Source organism: Artemia sp. Qi Xiang Cuo, chromosome 13 (genome assembly GCF_049724085.1).
Source record: "Artemia sp. Qi Xiang Cuo chromosome 13, ASM4972408v1, whole genome shotgun sequence".
Lineage (NCBI taxonomy): Eukaryota > Metazoa > Arthropoda > Branchiopoda > Anostraca > Artemiidae > Artemia > Artemia sp. Qi Xiang Cuo.
Window position 1 is genome coordinate 4,526,299 of NC_142806.1, and position 19,196 is coordinate 4,545,494.

Consider the following 19,196-nt stretch of genomic DNA (forward strand, 5'->3'; position numbering starts at 1 on the left):
TCAAGTGTGCTCAAAACTCTGTCTACTGATACTGTTTGAGACCTTCTAATAAGAAACTGTTCAATCCAATTAACTGTGGTTCCCAGACCAAGGTTGCAGAGTTTGTATAAAAGGCAATGATGAGGTACTTTGTCAAAGGCCTTTTAAAGGTCTATGTAAATGACATCAACTTGATAACCCTTATATGCGTGCATTTTCCAGTTTTCCACCACCATAAGAAACTGTGACTCTGCAGACGTTATCTTCAAGAACCCAAATTGCTTGCTAGTGATTATCTTTCTTTTGTGCATGTGGTCAGATATGATAGATTCCAGTATTTTGCAGGTTAGACTGATTGGGTGGTAATTTAGAGGATCTGGGCAGTTTCCCTGTTTGTGCAATGGTATCACTTTTGCCTTTTTCCAGATACTAGGGAGTTCATTTGACTGTAAGGATTTTTGAAAAGTCATCAGTAGTGGCTCTACAATTAGATCTGCAGTTTCATTTCACACTCTGGGATGAAGTCCATCCAGACCTGGCGATTTGCTTATCCTTAGCTCTTTGAGTTTCATCTTGACCACCTGTGGGTCTATCTTAACCCTGGGTGTTTGGTCAGAGACTATGTTTTGCAGGGTTGGTAGTGATGACTGAATAGGTTTGTTGGTGAAGACAGTAGTGAAATATGTATTTAGTAAATCTGCTTTTTCTGCAGATCTTTCAATCAGGAGTCCAGTCGTAGGGTTTTTTAAGCTTGGAATATCTGGCTTTGCAATGCATTTAGAATTTATGTGGTTCCAAAACATTCTGGGGTTTGTCTTGATAGATTCTGCAAGGTTTTGCTCTTGCATACTAGCTGCTTGCCTGGTTTGTTGCCTCACCTTATTTTGTAGCCTTTGGTAGGCTCTTGCTTTGAGAGGGTTCAACTGGTCAGCTACATAATTTTTCCAACAGGCTTGCTTTTTCTTGATGAGGTCGAAAACAGCGTGTGGTAGGGTTGGTCTTTTATTATGTTTGGCAACTGGTATGTGTTTCTCCTCAGCCTGAGACATGACAGAGAGGAATTTGGAGTACATTTCCTCACAACTTTCAGTCAAACTAAACTCTTTTCCCCAATCCACTGTGCTGAGGTCATTGCGCGTTGCAGCAAAGTCTGCTCTGTTGTAATTTTTTCTTGGTGTTTTTTTTTTTTGTCTTTGCTGCCATTAGCCAAAATCTGGAAGCCTACAATACAGTGATCAGACTTTCCCACTGGTGCCAGTTGGCGGTTGTCCTCTATCAGTTCTGAATTGTTTTTCAGTAGCAGATCCAATATACTTGGTCTATCTTTACCTCTGGTTCAGGGGGGCTCTAAGATCAATTGGTTCAGATAAGAGTTATTCACCACTTTTAAGAATTTTGTCTTGGGTGATGTTGGGCTGTGCGAGTGTATTTGCTGTCTAGACCAGTTCATTTTTGGTAGGTTGAAATCACCCACAATGACTACATTTGATAAATTTTCACTGCAGATCTCAGTAACTTCTGCAAGCAAGTGCGAGTCATTTTCAAGACTGCTATTGGGACTTCTGTAGTAGATTCCGAGTTTGATATTTACTCCATCAGCTATTGTTATTTTTAACCAGATACTTTCTTGGGATAGTTCATTTCCTCTGGGACTTACTGGGGTAGCTTGGAACGTCCTGTCTGTAATAGCAGAGAATTCTCCTTCCAGTTTGCTGTTCAATGTTTCTCTCTAGGACCTTGTAATTTGGAATCTGTAGCTCTAGGAGTGTAGGCAGGTGTCTGCTATTTTTTCGTTTCACCTCAGCTATTCCGACTATATGGGGATTTTCAGTGCTTACAATATGTCTCACTTCATCCATCTTGTTTAGCAGAGAATCAGAATTAAAATAAAGACATTTAATTCCAGTCAAGGCCTTTTTCTGGAACCTGCAACCTACACCACGTCACTGATGACGTGGGCTGGGATAGTGTTGACCAGCAACTAAAGAGCTGGCATCTGGTTGGTTGTCGGAGGACAGTGATCTCTTTGCATGGCGTCTAGCAGCTTGTTCAGTTCTTGGCATTGGCGTGAGATCTGGATTCACATAGACGTATTGTCAGACATGGTTGTCAGTGGATCTTTGCAGATTTGGTGCACCCTTCAAGATTTTCGATTGCTTTCTTTGGGTTTCTTCACAGTCCTTGCACAGTTTCACAAGTAGGCATCTTTGGCCTTGCACGTTATCCAAGTCTGAGAGGGGGGGGGGGCAGTCTTGCTGTTTCTAGGATGTCTGTCATGTGTAGTTGAGCACCAAGGTCATTTCTAGGGACCAGCCGTGCAACTTTCTCAGCATCAGACTCTTTATCGGATTCTAGAATGCCAGATATTACAATGTTCATACTTTTCTCCTCTTGTAGTTTCCTCTCTTTTTCGGCTTGCAGTAGAATGCTAACTGTGACGGCACTTGAGTTGGGAGTTGGGAAACCTCATAAATTGGGATTCAGAAAAGTTGTGAGGCTGTAAGTACTTTTCTTGTCCTTCATTTCAGCAGAAGATCTATTTTGCAAGATTTCACTTTTATAATACAAAGATTTTTAAAGGTTGTCTAAGGTCAGTGCCCTTTAAACGGAGAAGAATTAGAGGAGGGTACTTCAAAATACCTTCCCAGTACATACTTTAGTCTGTAGATCCATCCCTGAAAGTTTCATTTTCCTAACCTAGCTACTTTCCAAGATAAGGATAAGTAGCTTGTCTAGAATTTTACCATAAGAAAACTAAAAGAAAGCACTAGATAAATTAAATTTGTAATGTGCAGCATATGCTGATTAATCAGACTATCATGTTTCCTTATATTATTTTATTTAATTCCATTGGAAGTACTTGGTTAAAGGTCAAGAATGCAGTAAACCTGTCTTAACGAATTTTTTATTTTATTCCTTATTTGTTGCTATGGGAATCAGAAGTTTGTTCTGATAATAGGGTTGAAAATTGAACATACCTATAAATAGAAGGTAGTTTTGCTTGTTTTATCGGCTTGGCTCTACTAAAAGAGTAGCTTAGTCATCAACAAATTGTTTCCTGAAAATCAATTGACCATAACATATACATAGGCGACCTTCATTTTACAATTGCTATGCTATTAACTGTTTCCACAATTTCTGCATTATTTTCTCTTGTTTTGTGTGATGGAAAGGTTGTGTGGTATTTGTCATTATTCAGGCATTAAAAACACAATTTTAACTTAAAATACTAATTAATAAATTAATATTAACTTAAAATACTTAAAATAATATTACTCCACTAGCAGTACTACATTAGACATGATATTATACTTTTGATAAAATAGTACATCTAAAATTATGAACTGCACTTGCCACTGAATGAGTTTACAATGCTAATGGTAATTCAGAAAACCATTGATATATTGAACTGCAAGCTATACTTGAGGCACATGTGTTAATTACATGCGTTACATCTGTTCTGCACTTTTTACATATGTAAATATTTTTTTGATTGAAGCAAAGCAGTTGATCTGCTAAAATCTTGGCAGCTTTGGAGCTTTTTGTATGCCTGGTTGAACCTAGGGCAAAAGACCTCTTTTCTTCAGCATTCCAGAAAAATAGATGTGGGTACAGCATGGTGTACCCATATGGGTACAGCATAGATTGGGTACAGGAATGGTACAGCATTTACTACAGCATGACACAATGTGAATGTAGTAACAAGATCCCTGCCTGTTTTCTTGATTAAATTTTCACTAATAACCTGTCATCATAAATTCAAAATATGGTCCCTGTTTTGACAAGCAATTGAAGAGAAAAAAATATATTTCATGTTTGTGATTTATAGAATAAATATCAAGCAATGAAAATTACGTTTTTAGAATCAGAAGACAATCTGCTTTCTGCTAATATATGAATAAAATTAAAACATTGGAAGGATATGTAGCCTATATCAAAATAGGATAATTGGTATTTCCAAAAAGAAGTGCTTCTAGGTAAGTCAATAAACTAATAATGTCAAGCTTAAATAATTTTAATAATAACCATATTGATGCATAGCTTAAATTTTAGCTATTCAGTGATATATTAATATATTTATTTATTTATGACCCGTCATACACAAAAATTGCAAAAGACAGAGTAAAAGGAGAGAACAAAAAAAAAAACACATTTGTACAGTCACACTGATTTTGCTACAACCTTGAATCAGCCTGTTTTGACCTGAAACTTCTCACAATTTCATACTTTAAGCTTGAGAAACGTGACCAGGTTTCCTACAATTTGAGCATTTGATTTGCCTTGTGCATGGTGGAAGCAGAGTTGAGGCATGTGACTCTGCACTTGAAACACTTCCTGTCATTTCTGCAGATCTTTGCTATATGCCCAAACTGTCGACATCTGTAGCACCTTTTAGGCATAAATACATGTTTCTCAAGACAGAAGTGGTCAAAGTCTATTTTGAATCCTGCTTTTATTGCATAGTCCAGTTCGCTTTCGCTTTGAAAGTACAGTTTAAAGGCCGAGCTATTTCCTATGTGGCGTACTTCGGAACACTTTGAGTTAGCAGATTTAATATCTTCTTCGTTTACGCTTTGTGGTATTCTTTTCACTACAGCCATGACGGACCGGATTTTCACCACAGAAGAAGGCGGGTTCTTGCTTTAAGTTTCCAAGGGAAAAGCTAGAGATTGAGCTAGCTTTTCGGCGCTCACCTTGTCTGTTAATCTTATTTTCCACCGTTTTGGTAAAGTGCTTATTTCAGTCACTTTATATTTGACACCAATATGGGAAATTAAGTCCTTGTGGTTGCAGGGACCAATTGCTTTAGGGGGGGGGGGGGTCTCCAATTCTCCTCACTTACTATTTGAAAACAAGATGTGAGGGGTTGAGGTTTACATAATTTTGCTCAATTGCATACTGATTTTTTACCCTGTGTAAAGTGAGGAAGCCTAGACTGTTTTAAAATATAATATTTTAGCATTTTACTTTAAAAATTTGTTTTATTGGGGGTATTTTTTTAGTAAGTTTTGTTTTCTTTTTATTTGTTTTGTATTTTGCTGAGAATGTTTGTTGAATACAAAGCCAGATCTAAAGCAAATCATGGGGGGATGCATGGAAATCCCACCATATAATTTTTTATTCCCCAAAGTAGATCTCTTCAGTGTACCAGAATTCTGAATTCCTAAAGTTGTATTTCTTTGTTTTGCTTAATAATAGATGGCACTGACATCATTTTGTTAAAGAATAAAATTGAAAATAAACATGTGATTGAAGCTCCTCTATGAGTCAAAACAAATGGCCAAATAGGTATATAGAACACTGATAAGATAGTGTCTAGTAAAGGATATGATATCATTTGATATGAAAATTACTTTCAACCAAATTTGCAAGTTTAATGCTTGTTTTATTTTTCAATTCCTAATTTTAACACAGGTTTTTTTTTCAGAATGCATTAAGGACATCAAACCATAAAAAAGGTTTTAGTTTAAATGAGGATAAATAAAGTTTGGGAAGTTGTTTCCATTGGACAGAATTATGGTTTGGAAACAATCAATGTCAAAGTCAAATAATTTTTCAGAAATGCTCCCATCTAAACTAGATGGAATAATAACAAAGTTCATTCTCATTAAATTAACTTTGTAAATGTTATTTTGTTGGCTTCTTTACTTTATTCCAAGTTTATTCTTTTTGGTAAGTACTTTAGAATTTTCACATCCTTCCATCCAATTTTCTCACTCCAATGGCTACATTTTTTGTAGTTAACTTGTTAGTTAATGCTGAATAATATTGAGTTAATACTTAATGTGAGTATTAGTTGAGTTCAGTTAGCATTAATTGAGTTCAATGTCAGTATCAGTTAAGTTAATACTCAACTGAGTTGCTTAGTTAATACTCAAAGTTAAATTTTGAGCCAAATTTAATAAACTAGAGCTAGCTCCAAAAGTTAAATTTTGAACTGAAATTTACAGGATTGCTGTACAGTCCATAAAACAAAGCACATTTCCAAAAATTTAATTTAGGTCATTAATGTTGCTTTTGTTTCTGGTCCTGTTGGTGCTTAGGTTAAATGATTAACCTGCTTAAGGCTGCTAAAAGCTGTGAGTAGACAGTTCTTTTTCTCTGTATTTATGTTTTAAATTCAGATCCTTGGATTTTGTTTCTACTTGTCTAAGAAAAAATATGTTGCTATAGGCTACAGCATTAATGCCTGGACAAACAAGACGGACTATTCATGGTTGGAGCAGGAGCTCCAGCCTAGTAAAGAGTAAACCACAGCCCAGAGTAGCTGAAATTTTGAAATGTATTTTCAAGAAACCTGTCTTGTGATAAAAATTTCCCAATTACCTCTGATATAGAAGTTGTAATTTTTATCCAGTTTCAGCTGATCAATAATTGTAATTATAGGAACATACAGATATTCCAAAAGATAGCTTGACACTCCTTGCAAATTTAATTTTAAATAAAAAAAAACTACGCTATCAAAATTACCATTATGAAAAACTCTTCACTGGAGTTTTACTGTCTAATCAGAATTAGACAATGCATTCAGAATTGATGCTTAAGGTCCAGTTTCAATACTGTCTGCCATCAAGATATGTTCTGAAGAATATTCTTAGGAGAAAAACTTTTTAGCTGTCAAAAACTTTACCTTTTCTTTACTTAATGAAATCTCCAAGATGGTTTCTGGGCAGAATGTATTGTGTGTTGCCAGAAGGGACATCCTGAGCATCTTTATGTTTGGGAGGGGTTGAAATTTGTGGATTTTATCGAATTGCTTCCTGATTTCTGCCGAATTTTAAGCAGGAATCAGAAATTTTGCAAAATTTCTGTCAAAATCATCCTCCCAATTTGGTGCAAAATTTCTGTTCCATTTGTTTTTCCTTTCAGACAAGTTCCATTTGTGATTGTATTCATTTCTTTTTCCATTCATGGGCTTTTTGAAACCAAAGTGTTTCCTGTAGAGGTCCCAAAGCCCATATTTTTGACCCACTGAATCTGGCCAAACGGCATATAATGCAGTTAAGTTAATAATTTAAGAGGAAAAATTTTTTGTTATTGTAACTAGTTTAGAAGGGTAGTATTTCTATGTCATTGGCTCAAGGTATATTTATTTTGCACCTGTTAAACTTACTGAAATCTAATTAACATGCCAAAAAAAGAAAAAGTGCTTAAATTCATAAATCCAGCCTTTCAATGGGAGACTGAATTTTATTGTTGAAACTTTATTTTGAACTTAAAAATCAATTTTAGCAAAGAAAAGGTATCACTACCCATTTTAGTTGCTAAACTTTTGGATTAAAATTAAGTCTTTGGGGCTACTGCTTTAACTCCTCAGTGATTTTCATGCCTTTGAGGAAGTTAAGCTGTTGTTAATTTACTGTTGTAGAACAGAAATAACCTTGTGGCAGTGCAGTGTATAAAACCATGCCTGGAAATAAACAGGACTGAGGCTGGATCCTGCCTTTTGCAAGGAAGCAATTTGAAATCAGATCTGAAATTTAATGGGAAAAGAATTGTATTAAGCTTTTATGCAAGAGCTGGGAGGACAAGTGGTCCCAAAACAACCCCTGAGGATGGCTAAGACCAAATGAAAGAAAAGAAAATGTTGCAAAACTTTGGAAGGTTCTCTGTTTTGATTATGTACTATACCAGTTGTACAAAAAACGTGGTTGGAGACATGTTTTATGGATGAAGGATGACAGACTGCCAAAAATTCTTCTTTTTGGCCATTCATTTGGGTTAAAACAAAAAGTAGGTTGTCTCAGGTATTTTCGATGACCACGCTGCATTTCCGTAATGATAAATAACAGTTTCAATAGGGATACAAATTATTATTAGACAGTAGAAAAAAAAAAACAATAAAAAAAATACTGAATATTTTGATTACATATACAGAAACCATCATCAGCAGATATATATCTGCTGATGAGTGTCACTGTATGTTGGCCTCAAGTGGCTTGGTTCAGTAGTGAGTTCTCAGCAGCAGTAAAGACAGCAGTAGTTCTTGAGTATTCTAGCAAGGCCACACTTGGGAGAAGACTATGTGAGTGTTTAGGAATGGGCAAACTTGACGAGTTCTTGGGCTAGGTACCTGAAACCTTTAATATTAGGCTTGTGGTCAAAAATAATAAATCCCATAATCCTTTCTCAACTTTCTTGTTACTTATATGGTTTGGCCTATTCTATAAAGACAAATCAGGGAGTTAAAACACCTTTCTGTGCCCTTATTGGAGTTGTACATTCATTCCAAAAGTTGATTGTTTCTGTAATGAATCCAGAAGCTTTCTGAGCTAGTGAAAAACCTAAATATTCTCATCAGGGAAGCAAGATCTTTGCTATGTTTGTCTACAGAATACACATCCATGACTTCCTGTATCATTAATAATATAGTATTTACAAACACTTCATTCTCAATTTAGATCCAAATCTTCTAAAGTCGAAATTTTCCTATTTCGGGAAAATTGTGTTGTGAAAAATAGTCATGAATGTGCATTTATGAAACACAGTCTCCTATTGTAAATATTGAATTGAAACATTCTAAGGCCCTATGCCCCCCTCCTCTAGTTAAAATGCTCAAGAATAATAAAGTTGCAGGTATATGTTCCTTAAGCTCTTAACTGCTGGAATATCCAGGCCATACAATGCTCTTCTACCTCACACCCTGTTCTCCATAATCTGGCAAACTGAAATAATCTCCTAAGATTGGCAGAAGGGTGTCATTATCCCCTTATGGAAGAGGAAAAGGTTCTAGAAGCAACTGCTTGCATTGTCATGGAATAACTCTGTTGTGAATCCCCAGAAAACTTGTATCAATGGTCCAGCTGGATTGATGTTGGAATATTATTAGTAAATTGGCACATTCACTCTAAGGCCCACGCCCCCCCCCCCAAATAATACACCCGATTGTAGATAATTTTAAAGCCCTTTTAGATGACCCAGAAATGGCTTGAGAAGGTCAAATAGGCTAACTTGATTAACTAGAAAAAGTGTACCCATGATAGTCAAATCTTTTTTTTTCTTTTTTTTTGTGTTTAATTTTCACTTACTGTAATTAAAAGCAGTATGAAATTCATTGTATTTATTTTAAGTCCCCTAAGATACTCATCTGTGTGAGGTTTTAGGTAGTAGATTAGAGTCATTTACTACAAATAAAAATCACAACTATTATCACAAGTGACTACTTATGAGAAAATATATAATGTATGTACACTAGGCAGCTACAAAACTTGATGGTAATGATTTCAAGAAGAAGTCAAAGAAGATATAAAAAGTGAATTTTTCAATTGACAAATTAAAGTGAATATTTGCAAATCAATGCAAGTTAAATTTTCCAAAATTGAAAAATTGTGCTCCCTAGCTATGTAACATTTTTCACTCATGGGACAATTATGTCCAAATATGTGCATGTGAATGGTTTTAAAAACTGTCTTTCTTTTTCTTTGCAGCTGATAAAGTAGTAGTTAGTCAAGGCTTGCATTTTGAGTGAATAACAGTGTGTGTCTCAATGTGATGGATATACATAATGCAAAGGGAACAAAATTTTTTGACTGTTTTTGATTTAAGTGTCCCCACGAATATTTTTATTGCAATATCAAGTCACTGGAAATTTCCAACATTATCTGTCCATTTACTTATTTGTACCCTTAATCTAGCCTTTCCTGTCATTTTTGTCTTATAAAGTTGGAGCTGAAGAAGGAAAATAGAATATAGTTGCAAACTACACAAAGCTAATTTGAATAATACAATTTATTGCAAAATAATTTTATTAAGGGAGAATAGCTATTTCTGTGAGAGATACTAATTGAGGCTTTATCTTCAATTATTGTCTCAGGATCAGCTGTCTCTTCAGGTCCCTGTCATAGTGGGTTGAAATATCAAGGGGACACGGTAGTCTGTCTGAGACTCTAGGCAGGTAAGCCTATTAGGCTTAGGTCACTTTTTCGTCTGTGAGTCCAAGAAAATTCAGTCCCCTCCTTTTGCATACAAGTCCAGTCAACATTTTCTGTCATGAGTCAACCCAGAAATGTTGATCATCCCTAAAGTTCTTAGACTATCTAACTTAGTTCTGCCCCAAGTTGGATGGATGGATGATAGACTATCTATCAACAAGTGAAATTTATATCATTTTTATGCATTCCTGAAAAAGGCTTATGCCAGCTTGCCTCTACACTCAGACTATCTGTCTTGGCATTTTCTCCAATTAGCCATGGATTAATGGCAACTTGATTTTAGTTCAAAATCAAGGTCCCTGTTAGGATCAGGATTACAGCTGTCTTAGGAACTTGCCTTTTTGTTTTCTTTTTTTTAGTTACAACTGGGCAAGAATTTTTATGGTTGAGTAAAGAAGAACAATCTATATTGGAATATTTTTGCCATCTGCAACATCAGAATTTTATGGATTATGGCATCAGAAATAAACAGACATTTAAATTTTTGTAAAACAAAATCATTGTGTTGAAATTTTGCATTTACATACCTTGGACGAGTTCCTATAAAGTCATGCCTTTAGATGGCTCTGCTTTTCTGTGCTTTACTGTGAACTATAAAACTTTTCTAATTTGGGAAGCAAAATAATTGAAGATAATTAAACTTTTCTCATGCCTTGGCGTTTTGCAGTAAATTGGAGTGATCGTCAGCATCAGTCATTTTAGACGAAAAAATGGGCCTTCATTAAAAGATAGTGCTTAAAAAATAATGGTCTAAAGAAACAGACAATGCATATTCTAATCAAGGTGAAATTGCGTAACTGAAAGTTTTGAAACACAATTTACTGGGCATCTAAACTTTAAAGGAATGTTAAATGGGGCAAGGGTTAGGTTAGCCTGTTTTGTAATGCTGTCAATGTGGATGTCCTACTGGAGGCTAAGTGACATTAAATTTAGCGTGAGATGTTGTCCCTTTTTTGAAATTTTTCGTTTTAATGCCAATCTATTTCTTTTTACTTAATGAGTCCCAGCACTAGTAATTTTGTTGTAAATTTCTAAATAACAATAATTTTGACATTTGATTTAGTTGGCACTCATTGTTGCCAATATTTATGTTTGTATTTGGCATTGGCAGGGTAAAGATGCATTAAATTGTAGTAAATAGTGTTGGGTTTAGCTGTCTATATGGTTTTTTTTATGTCAACAAACAAAGGCAAAATATTTAAATTAATCTTCTGAAATATGGTTATCTAATTAACCTGTACTTACTCTTAAACAATAAATGGGTCCTGTCTGTCTGAATATTTGTAAAAATTTTCCTATGTCTAATTAGAAGTTAGTCTTTTTTTTCTTTTTTTTAATGTTACTATCTGTTGTTTTTCTGCATGAAAATATTAACTATTCTAGTCTTTACCTTTTTTTTACCAGCTAAATTTTTTTTTTTTTTTTTACCAGCTAAATTTTGTAAGATTGCGGTTTGCAATGGGTTTCCTATAATGTCTGTGTCAAAGGAATCTAAAATTTAGCCACCAAAATCCTCTTCAGTGTTTTGCAAATCGAATTTTTTTTTTTGGCTCAAATGCACTTTTTATATTTTTTTTTTTTTTTATAATTCTTGGATGCGTGTCTCCACTGACCAAATGTAGAGGCGATGTTTTCTCCAGTCTTTTTAATTATGATTACATGTATGAAGATGTTATTAAATATTTGCTCCGTAGTGCAAATTAAGGTAATTACGGTTTGGTGCAAATTAAAGGTAATTAAAGTAATTATTGTTATAAGTGCTGATATTGAAGAATAGTGAAAAAAAAAACCTTCATTCCTCTGAAAGGACATGAAAGGCATGCTGGGGCCCTTCAACCACAACTTTTTTAAGGGTCATACCTTTATTCCAGGGAAGCCCTCTTGATCCCCCCTCCATCAAGGTTTGAATGTGTGCCTATATGACTGTTCTTTCATTATATTACAGCCCTAAGCAAATCTTACATCAAAGGCCCAAATTAATTTGGTAATAATTGATATCTTCTATGTTTTCTAGTTCAATTTGAACGGAAGAGTGTTCATTACCCAATGATAGTGACATGGATACAGTTGCAGAGAGTCCTGCCCCTGGAGAACCAATTTATACCAAGAGTTCAAATTTAGATACTGAAGTCCCAACTGTGTCTAATGTGGATGTTCAACCCAAAGTTGAAAAGACTAACGACTTTGAGTTGGATTCGTTGACAACCTCTGCTGATTTGCGTAATGTTGAGTGTAGGGATGGACCCACTGATGCAATGGAAAATGTGAATTATGATGAGGGAAATTTCACAACCTCAGCTCATGGTTTTACTTATGAGCAGACTTCTAACAATGTTGGATCTTCAAACGGAATAGAGTTTGAAGGAACTGATAATCATGTAAGAAATAAAGGAAGTGGTGCAGAGAGGGATGATTTAGCGTCTAGTTCAGTTGAAACCGCAGATTTTAGTGAAAGACAAATCCCTCATGCAAGTGATGTTCCAGATGTTCATGACGTACCAACAGAATATAATCCACATAAAAAAACTGCTGTGCAGAGTTGCTTGGAAGTTGAGCCAAATAAAGTAATTAAATATGAACCTCTTCAAACTGAGGTTGCTGTTGAAAATAATAAACAGACTCCACAAAACTATCATGATGAGGTCATAGCTGCCTCTGAGGCTCCTGTGACCTTAGAAGCTGTTGATCAAGAGCCTGTCAGTGAGCCAACAATTGTGAGTGAAGCTGCTTTTGTTTGTGGTGCAGCAGGGACTAGTGACGCAATTGTGGAACAGCCAAATTATGTGATTGCAACAAGTGAGCATGGAATTCAGCAAGGGAATATTGATTACACTACAAATCCTAAGGTGGAAAATGTTTATCACTCAGTGGAAGGTGTGCAGTATTATGAGAATCAAATTGTGACTGCAGATGGACAAATATTGACAGTTGTTAGTCAAGATGATGGTTCAGATGCTATGCAAGCCTTTATGCAAAATGGAAATGAATGGTCATTTGATCAACAAGTTATGCAGGTAAGGCTTTTAGAGATGTTGTTCCTTAATAGGTCACAAACTTTTAAATTACCTTATAATATATAATTAATTAATATAATACTACTTACTTATATTATTTATGATTAAGTAATAATTGTATCTTTGACACAGGGCAGGAGGTGAAAGGTGAATATTTCAAAGAGAGGGGGAGTCAAAATATGAACCAAATGATATTTTCACTCTATAACTTTTGTCAGGATCGAATTTTTAAGCTTATATGCCCTTGGGTCTTTCATATAGGGATGAATAAAACACTATATCCTATGGATGGTCAAATCTAAAAAGAAGTATATTTTATTTTGGGGGGAGAGGGTATTTGGTCTTATCAATACAGATGGGGATCACCGTTGTGTACAGATATGCTTGTTTATGTAGTTAACAAAAATTTATGTTGTTCTTAACCAGATAAACTAAAGTAAAATAATAATCAAGTTAGCTAACAATAATGATAAACGAAGTTAAAGACATCAATGATTCCCCACTCACCTGTAAACTATTCAAAACCAGCTGTAGCTACTCCAGTTGCAGGCAAGCAACTGGCAGAGCCATCTAAAGTACAGATAATTCCGAAGGGGCGGGCTAGCATAGTCCAACTGAAAAGCGCTCAAGCAAACAACTGGAAAACTAATTATGTATTAGATTAAAGCTAATTATAAGTGAAGATAAAATTATAAATTAGAACACATGTCAATTTCTTCATTCAATATCAAGAGACTTGAAAAGTTCCAATATTTTTATTCACAATTGTTTCTGCAGAGGGTGAGTTCCAAAGAGTCACATGTTATTAAACATGTATATTGAGGAAGGGCTGGCTCTCTTGGCCTCTTCCCTCCAAAAAAATGTAAAGATCTACATGATTTGTCCTATATTATCTATATACCCTTCCTCCCAGTTTTTTATGTTCCTTTTTTAATAATTTCTCTTTCCAAATAAAGTCCTGTATGTGTGCCTGTCACCAATACTTTACCAAGGCAATTCAGTCTGGCCTGTTTTACAGTATGAAATTGGGATGCTGCTCTGAGTTGTGTGGAGTTCTGCAGTCAGCACCCAAAAGATTCAATTCTCGAAGGTTACTATCATGTCTCCCTTAGCTAATACCATGAGGTACCATGTACCAATAAGTACCATGGAGGTTATCATGTCTCCCTTAGCTAATACCATGAAGTACCATGTACCAATAAGTACCATGAAGGTTATCATGTCTCCCTTAGCTAGTACCATGAAGTACCATATACCATGTACCAATAAGTACCATGAAGGTTATCATGTCTCCCTTAGCTAGTACAGCTTAATATTTTATCATAAGCTGTGCAATAGTGCTCCCTAACTAAAGAGCAATGTGGGTACAACGTATTATTTTTTATTTATTTTTTTTACATCAAAAGACCATCTAATGTAAAACAGGGAAAAAAACAGTATTCATAAAGAGAAAAAATATAGCACACAAATGGTACAGTCATTGTCAGTAATTCTAATAATTTTCGCCAAAATATGTAGTAACGTGTAAAATAAAGGCATATAATACCATAGCTTGATCTGTAAAACACTCAGAATTAAAAACAAGTTTTTCTTTCAAATGAAAGTAAGTAAATTTTTATGGGGGAATTTTTACGAGGGAATTTTGTGTGGATAGAAATTTTTTCGTTTTGGGGGGGGGGACACAGAAGCAGAGCCTGATTTCTCTGCATTTTTTGATAATTGATCAGAAATTAAATACAAACAAAAAAGCTAAAAAAAATGCTAAAGTGCAAACAAAAAGCAAAAAAGTGCGAAAAAAAAGAATTTTTTTTTGTTTTTGGGGGGGGAACACAGAAGCAGAGCCTGATTTCTCTGCATTTTTTGATAATTGATCAGAAATTAAATACAAACAAAAAAGCTAAAAAAGTGCAAAAAAAAGAATTTTTTTTTCGTTTTGGGGGGGGGACACAGAAGCAGAGCCTGATTTCTCTGCATTTTTTGATAGTTGATCAGAAATTAAATACAAACAAAAAAGTTTTATATCAACTGAGAGTAAGGAGAAGCATTAAAACTTAAAATGAACATTAATTTTTACCAAATATGAGGGGTTGCCAACTCCCCAATCCCTCCCAATTTGTACTCAAGTTTGACTTTTTGTCCCAATTCATTAGGAACAACTCCTGAAACAAAAGAGATGTTTAATTGGAATAAGTAGCTTTTTTAAAGTTCTAAGAAACTTTAGCATAAAGAGTAGGGGATTAAGGAGGGAGCAGCCCCCTTCATATACAGAATGATTTCTGTTCGTTTTAAGTTTTAATGTTGCTACTTACTGTCAATTGAAAAGTACTAAAACAGTTTAGCATAAAGAGCAAGGGATTAAGGAGGATGCAGCCCCCTTCATATACGGAATAATTTCTGTTTGTTTTAATTTTTAAAGTTGCTGCTTACTTTTAATTGAAAAAACGTTTTTTATTTAATCTTATGTAAATAGATACTCATGTTGCAAAATATTAGAAGCTACTAGGATCTGACTTAATATTGGCAAATAAAATTTGCACACAACTCAGTAGCTCCAGCAGTACATGTTAGGTTATACAGAAAGCTTAGAGAGTCATTACACACCTTTAAAATGATGTTGACTATCAATTGTATGATTGCAAACAATAGGCAATCTTAAAATGTGAGTACAGTAAGTTTTTGACATGACTTGAGTAAGAGCTAAACCAAAAAGCAGCATATTGGTGCCAGTTTCAAGCCACAAATGATTTTTCATAAAATGTTTGACATCATATGTGCAGTGGGTACACCAGAGAAGTAGCAGATTGCCTCTGAGATAAATTGATCTCAAAGCACAGTAAACATGAGCATCATCAAACGAACCCTTATTTAAAATTAACGCAAGGTTGCAAAATTCCTTCATAAAGAACAAACCATTTCCATACAATCTAATCAGTGGTACAAGGGGTGACTGAGAGTGCTTGTAGTGAAAACAAACTTAGTGTTTGTGGAGTTTTACAGAATGTTATGGTGAGTAGCAGAGCTCTGACAAATCTTAAATAAACATTAAATTCAGTAGGAAAAGTAGTTGACACAACAGTCACCACGAGAACTGAAATGGTCAATGCACACAGATCCAATATGATAACCAAGTCTAACCTTGAGACATATATTAAGATCATTACAGCACACACACAAAAGAGCCAATAATTTACCTCCCTGATAAACACCATTTGCTGAAGAAAGGGTGGACTAGCCTTAGAACACCAACAAATCACAAATTGCTGTCTTACAGACCAAAAAGAAAGGAGTCTGAAGTGAGCATCATAATTCTTTTGATTACTAAGCAGCTTCGAGTGACTTATATCTGGTCAAATGCTTTATGGACATGCAGTAAAAAAAAAAAAAAAAACATACGAAGAGAATAGCCACTAATACTCAATAACAATATGAAGAATGAAGGTGGGAAAGCCCAGTGAAAGGGAGGCCTGATAAGTTAACTGTTTACTATTGGTATTTTAAATGATTTCAGATAGCAACAGATTTGTACACAATTCTGACGTATTTTTAGCCAAAGTTGTTGGGGCGGAAATTATCAGCATTATTGGAATCATGCGGGCGATTTCTCTTCATAGGGGCAAGGATAGTCACCCTTAAAGAATCAGGTGGCCAGCTTCACTTACCTTGGTAGTATTATTAGTAGGCTAAAGACAGTGGGAGCAGTGAAGATGTTAAAAGTAGAATAGCCAAGGCTCAGGGTGTGTTTTCACATTTGAAAAACGTTTGGAGGAATAGGAAGACAAGTCAGCAAACCAAGATCAGAATATTGGATCAAATAGGATCAAAAATTGAATCAAATAGCTCACACACACTACATAATTGGTTAAGAAATCCAGCCATGTATAGAGGCATTGCAGATGAGTATGCCAATATTCAGAAGAAGTTCCCCATACCAGCAAAGTCTATTGCACCCACTCTCCCCCGATCCCCCCATGGAATTGGTCAAGTCCCATAATAAATAATGACTTCTCAAAGTGGAATAAAGATTTAACCCCAATTGCTTTTGTCCAGAAAAATCTTGCAGAACTTAATACAATTACCTATAAAAATCAGTTCCAAATATTTGTTGATGAGTCAAAAATGAATGAGAAGGTTGCAAGTGGTGTTTTCCTTCCTCACCTGAAAATTGCAATGGGCGAGAGATTATATAATAATTTATCTATAATGTCTGCTGAGTTAAATGCCATAATCATGGCATTAGAACACCTTAAGGAAAATCAACCTTTTATTGCAAATTCAAATAATAATATCATATATTCCGACTCTCTATCAAGCCTTGAGTTGCTGGTCTCAGCTCCTCAATATAAGTTGGACATTGACACTTATCATTGTCTCAGTATTATAGATAATCTTGCTTCAAGTGGCATAAAAACTTATTTTCAGTACATTCCTAGCCACTCTGGCATAAGTGGTAATCATCAGGTCGATGAAATAGCAAAAAATGCTATAAATATTGACCAGCCAAGTGGGAGACCAATCCCAATTAGAGATATTTACCAGTGGAGGCTATCAGATATTAATTTTAATAAGATTAATCCTATCCTTTCCCCCTTTCCCAATAAGTATCTTTCTAAAATTTATCATAGACTTCGTTCTGGAACAAATGGACTAAATTTCCTTGCATTCTCATATAAGATTTCTAATTCAAGTGGTTCAATTCCCCTGTCCCCTCTTTGCAGGAATTGTAATGTGAATAATGAAACAATTGAACACCGTCTATTTGAATGGAATATGCTTATGTCAGCAAAATGTACAATGCTCTGTGAATTGTTAAAATGCTTCTAAAATCACAAAATCCTGTTATTAGTCAAAAGCTGCTCCATTTAAACTTGCAAAAAGAGCACAGAAATCGATATATTGCGTCTTATATTTGAACTCCTTGAGTCAAAAGATCTACTTAAAGATATCTGAGAATATCTAATAAATAAGAGACGACCAAGCCAGTAGCTCTGTAGCCCACAGAGTGAAGCAAAAAGAAAAGGGCTAAATAGTACTAACTGAATAGCCCGCCTGATGTGAATTAGAAGAAGAAAGAAGAATATTGGAAGTTATAGTGATGACAGTGGTCAAATAATGTTCTGAAGCATGGGCGCCCCAAAAAGCGGATGAAGATTTGCTTGATGTTTTCCAGAGAAATCGCCTATGGATTGTTCTGGGTACCCAGCTTACTAACTGTATTTCAAACAGTAGGCTGTACGAAAAGTTCAGTCCATCCCACTTTCTAGGGCTATAAAGAAAGGTTGAGATGTTTTTGGCCCGTTCTGCACATGAAGGATGACAGATTGCCAAAGATTGTTCTTTTTGGCCAACTGTCAAGGGCTAAACAGAAAGCAGGTCGTCTGTGGTTGGGGTGAGAGGATGCCATAAAGAAAAATTTAAGAAAAATGGGAGCTTCCTGGGAGAGTATAAAGAAGGAGGCTTTCAATAGATTCGTGTGGAGGAGGAGTGTGTTTAGCTTTGTTGGCCTTGGGTGGCTTGGTGCTGTGGTGAGTTGTTAGTTGTATGAGTAAAAAATTAGTAAGTAGACTAATCCATGATTAACAAGAGGGAAAAAATAATAACAAGACAGGGAGAAATGGCCATAGTATAACGTTGTAAGTGGTTTAAAGGTAAACAATCAGATCCTTCAGCTGAAATTGATTTTAGTTTACAAAATTACTTGTTAAACATTTGGTTGTGAGCTCAATTCTTCAACATAATTAAATATACAATTAAAACCAGAATATGCAAATTGTCAAGGTTGATAAGTTCTCCTCCACCACTGAGGGAAGAGAACTAGAATTATGTGTTGAAGTAGAAATATCCAAACAAAAGATACAAGAAATCTTACAGAAGAAATTTCCTGCTAGTTGTGTTGCATGTATTATTATATATTCTGACTCTTTATCAAGCCTTGAGTTGCTGGTCTCAGCTCCTCAGTATAAGTTGGAAATTGACACTTATCATTGTCTCAGTATTATAGATAATCTTGCTTCAAGTGGCATAAGAACTTATTTTCAGTATATTCCTAGCCACTCTGGCATAAGTGGCAATCATAAGGTTGATGAATTAGCAAAAAATGCTATAAATATCGACCAGTCAAGTGGGAGACCATTCCTAATTAGAGATGTTTACCGATGGAAACTATCAGATATTAATTTTAATAAGAATAATCCTATCCTTTCCCCCTTTCCCAATAAGTATTTTTCTAAAATTTATCATAGAATTCGTTCTGGAACAAATGGACTAAATTTTC

At 35.1% G+C, this 19,196-nt stretch overlaps 1 protein-coding gene across 1 annotated transcript in view; it reads left to right on the forward strand.

The window, feature by feature from the left end:
- The window catches only part of LOC148944862 (uncharacterized), a 63,058-nt gene that overhangs the window by 2,065 nt on the left and 41,797 nt on the right, over positions 1-19,196 (forward strand). The window contains exon 2 of the mRNA XM_089098802.1: positions 11,926-12,925. Within this exon, the coding sequence (XP_088954928.1) occupies positions 11,969-12,925 (957 nt within the window). The 5' untranslated portion in view covers positions 11,926-11,968. The remainder of the gene's footprint in view (positions 1-11,925; positions 12,926-19,196) is intronic.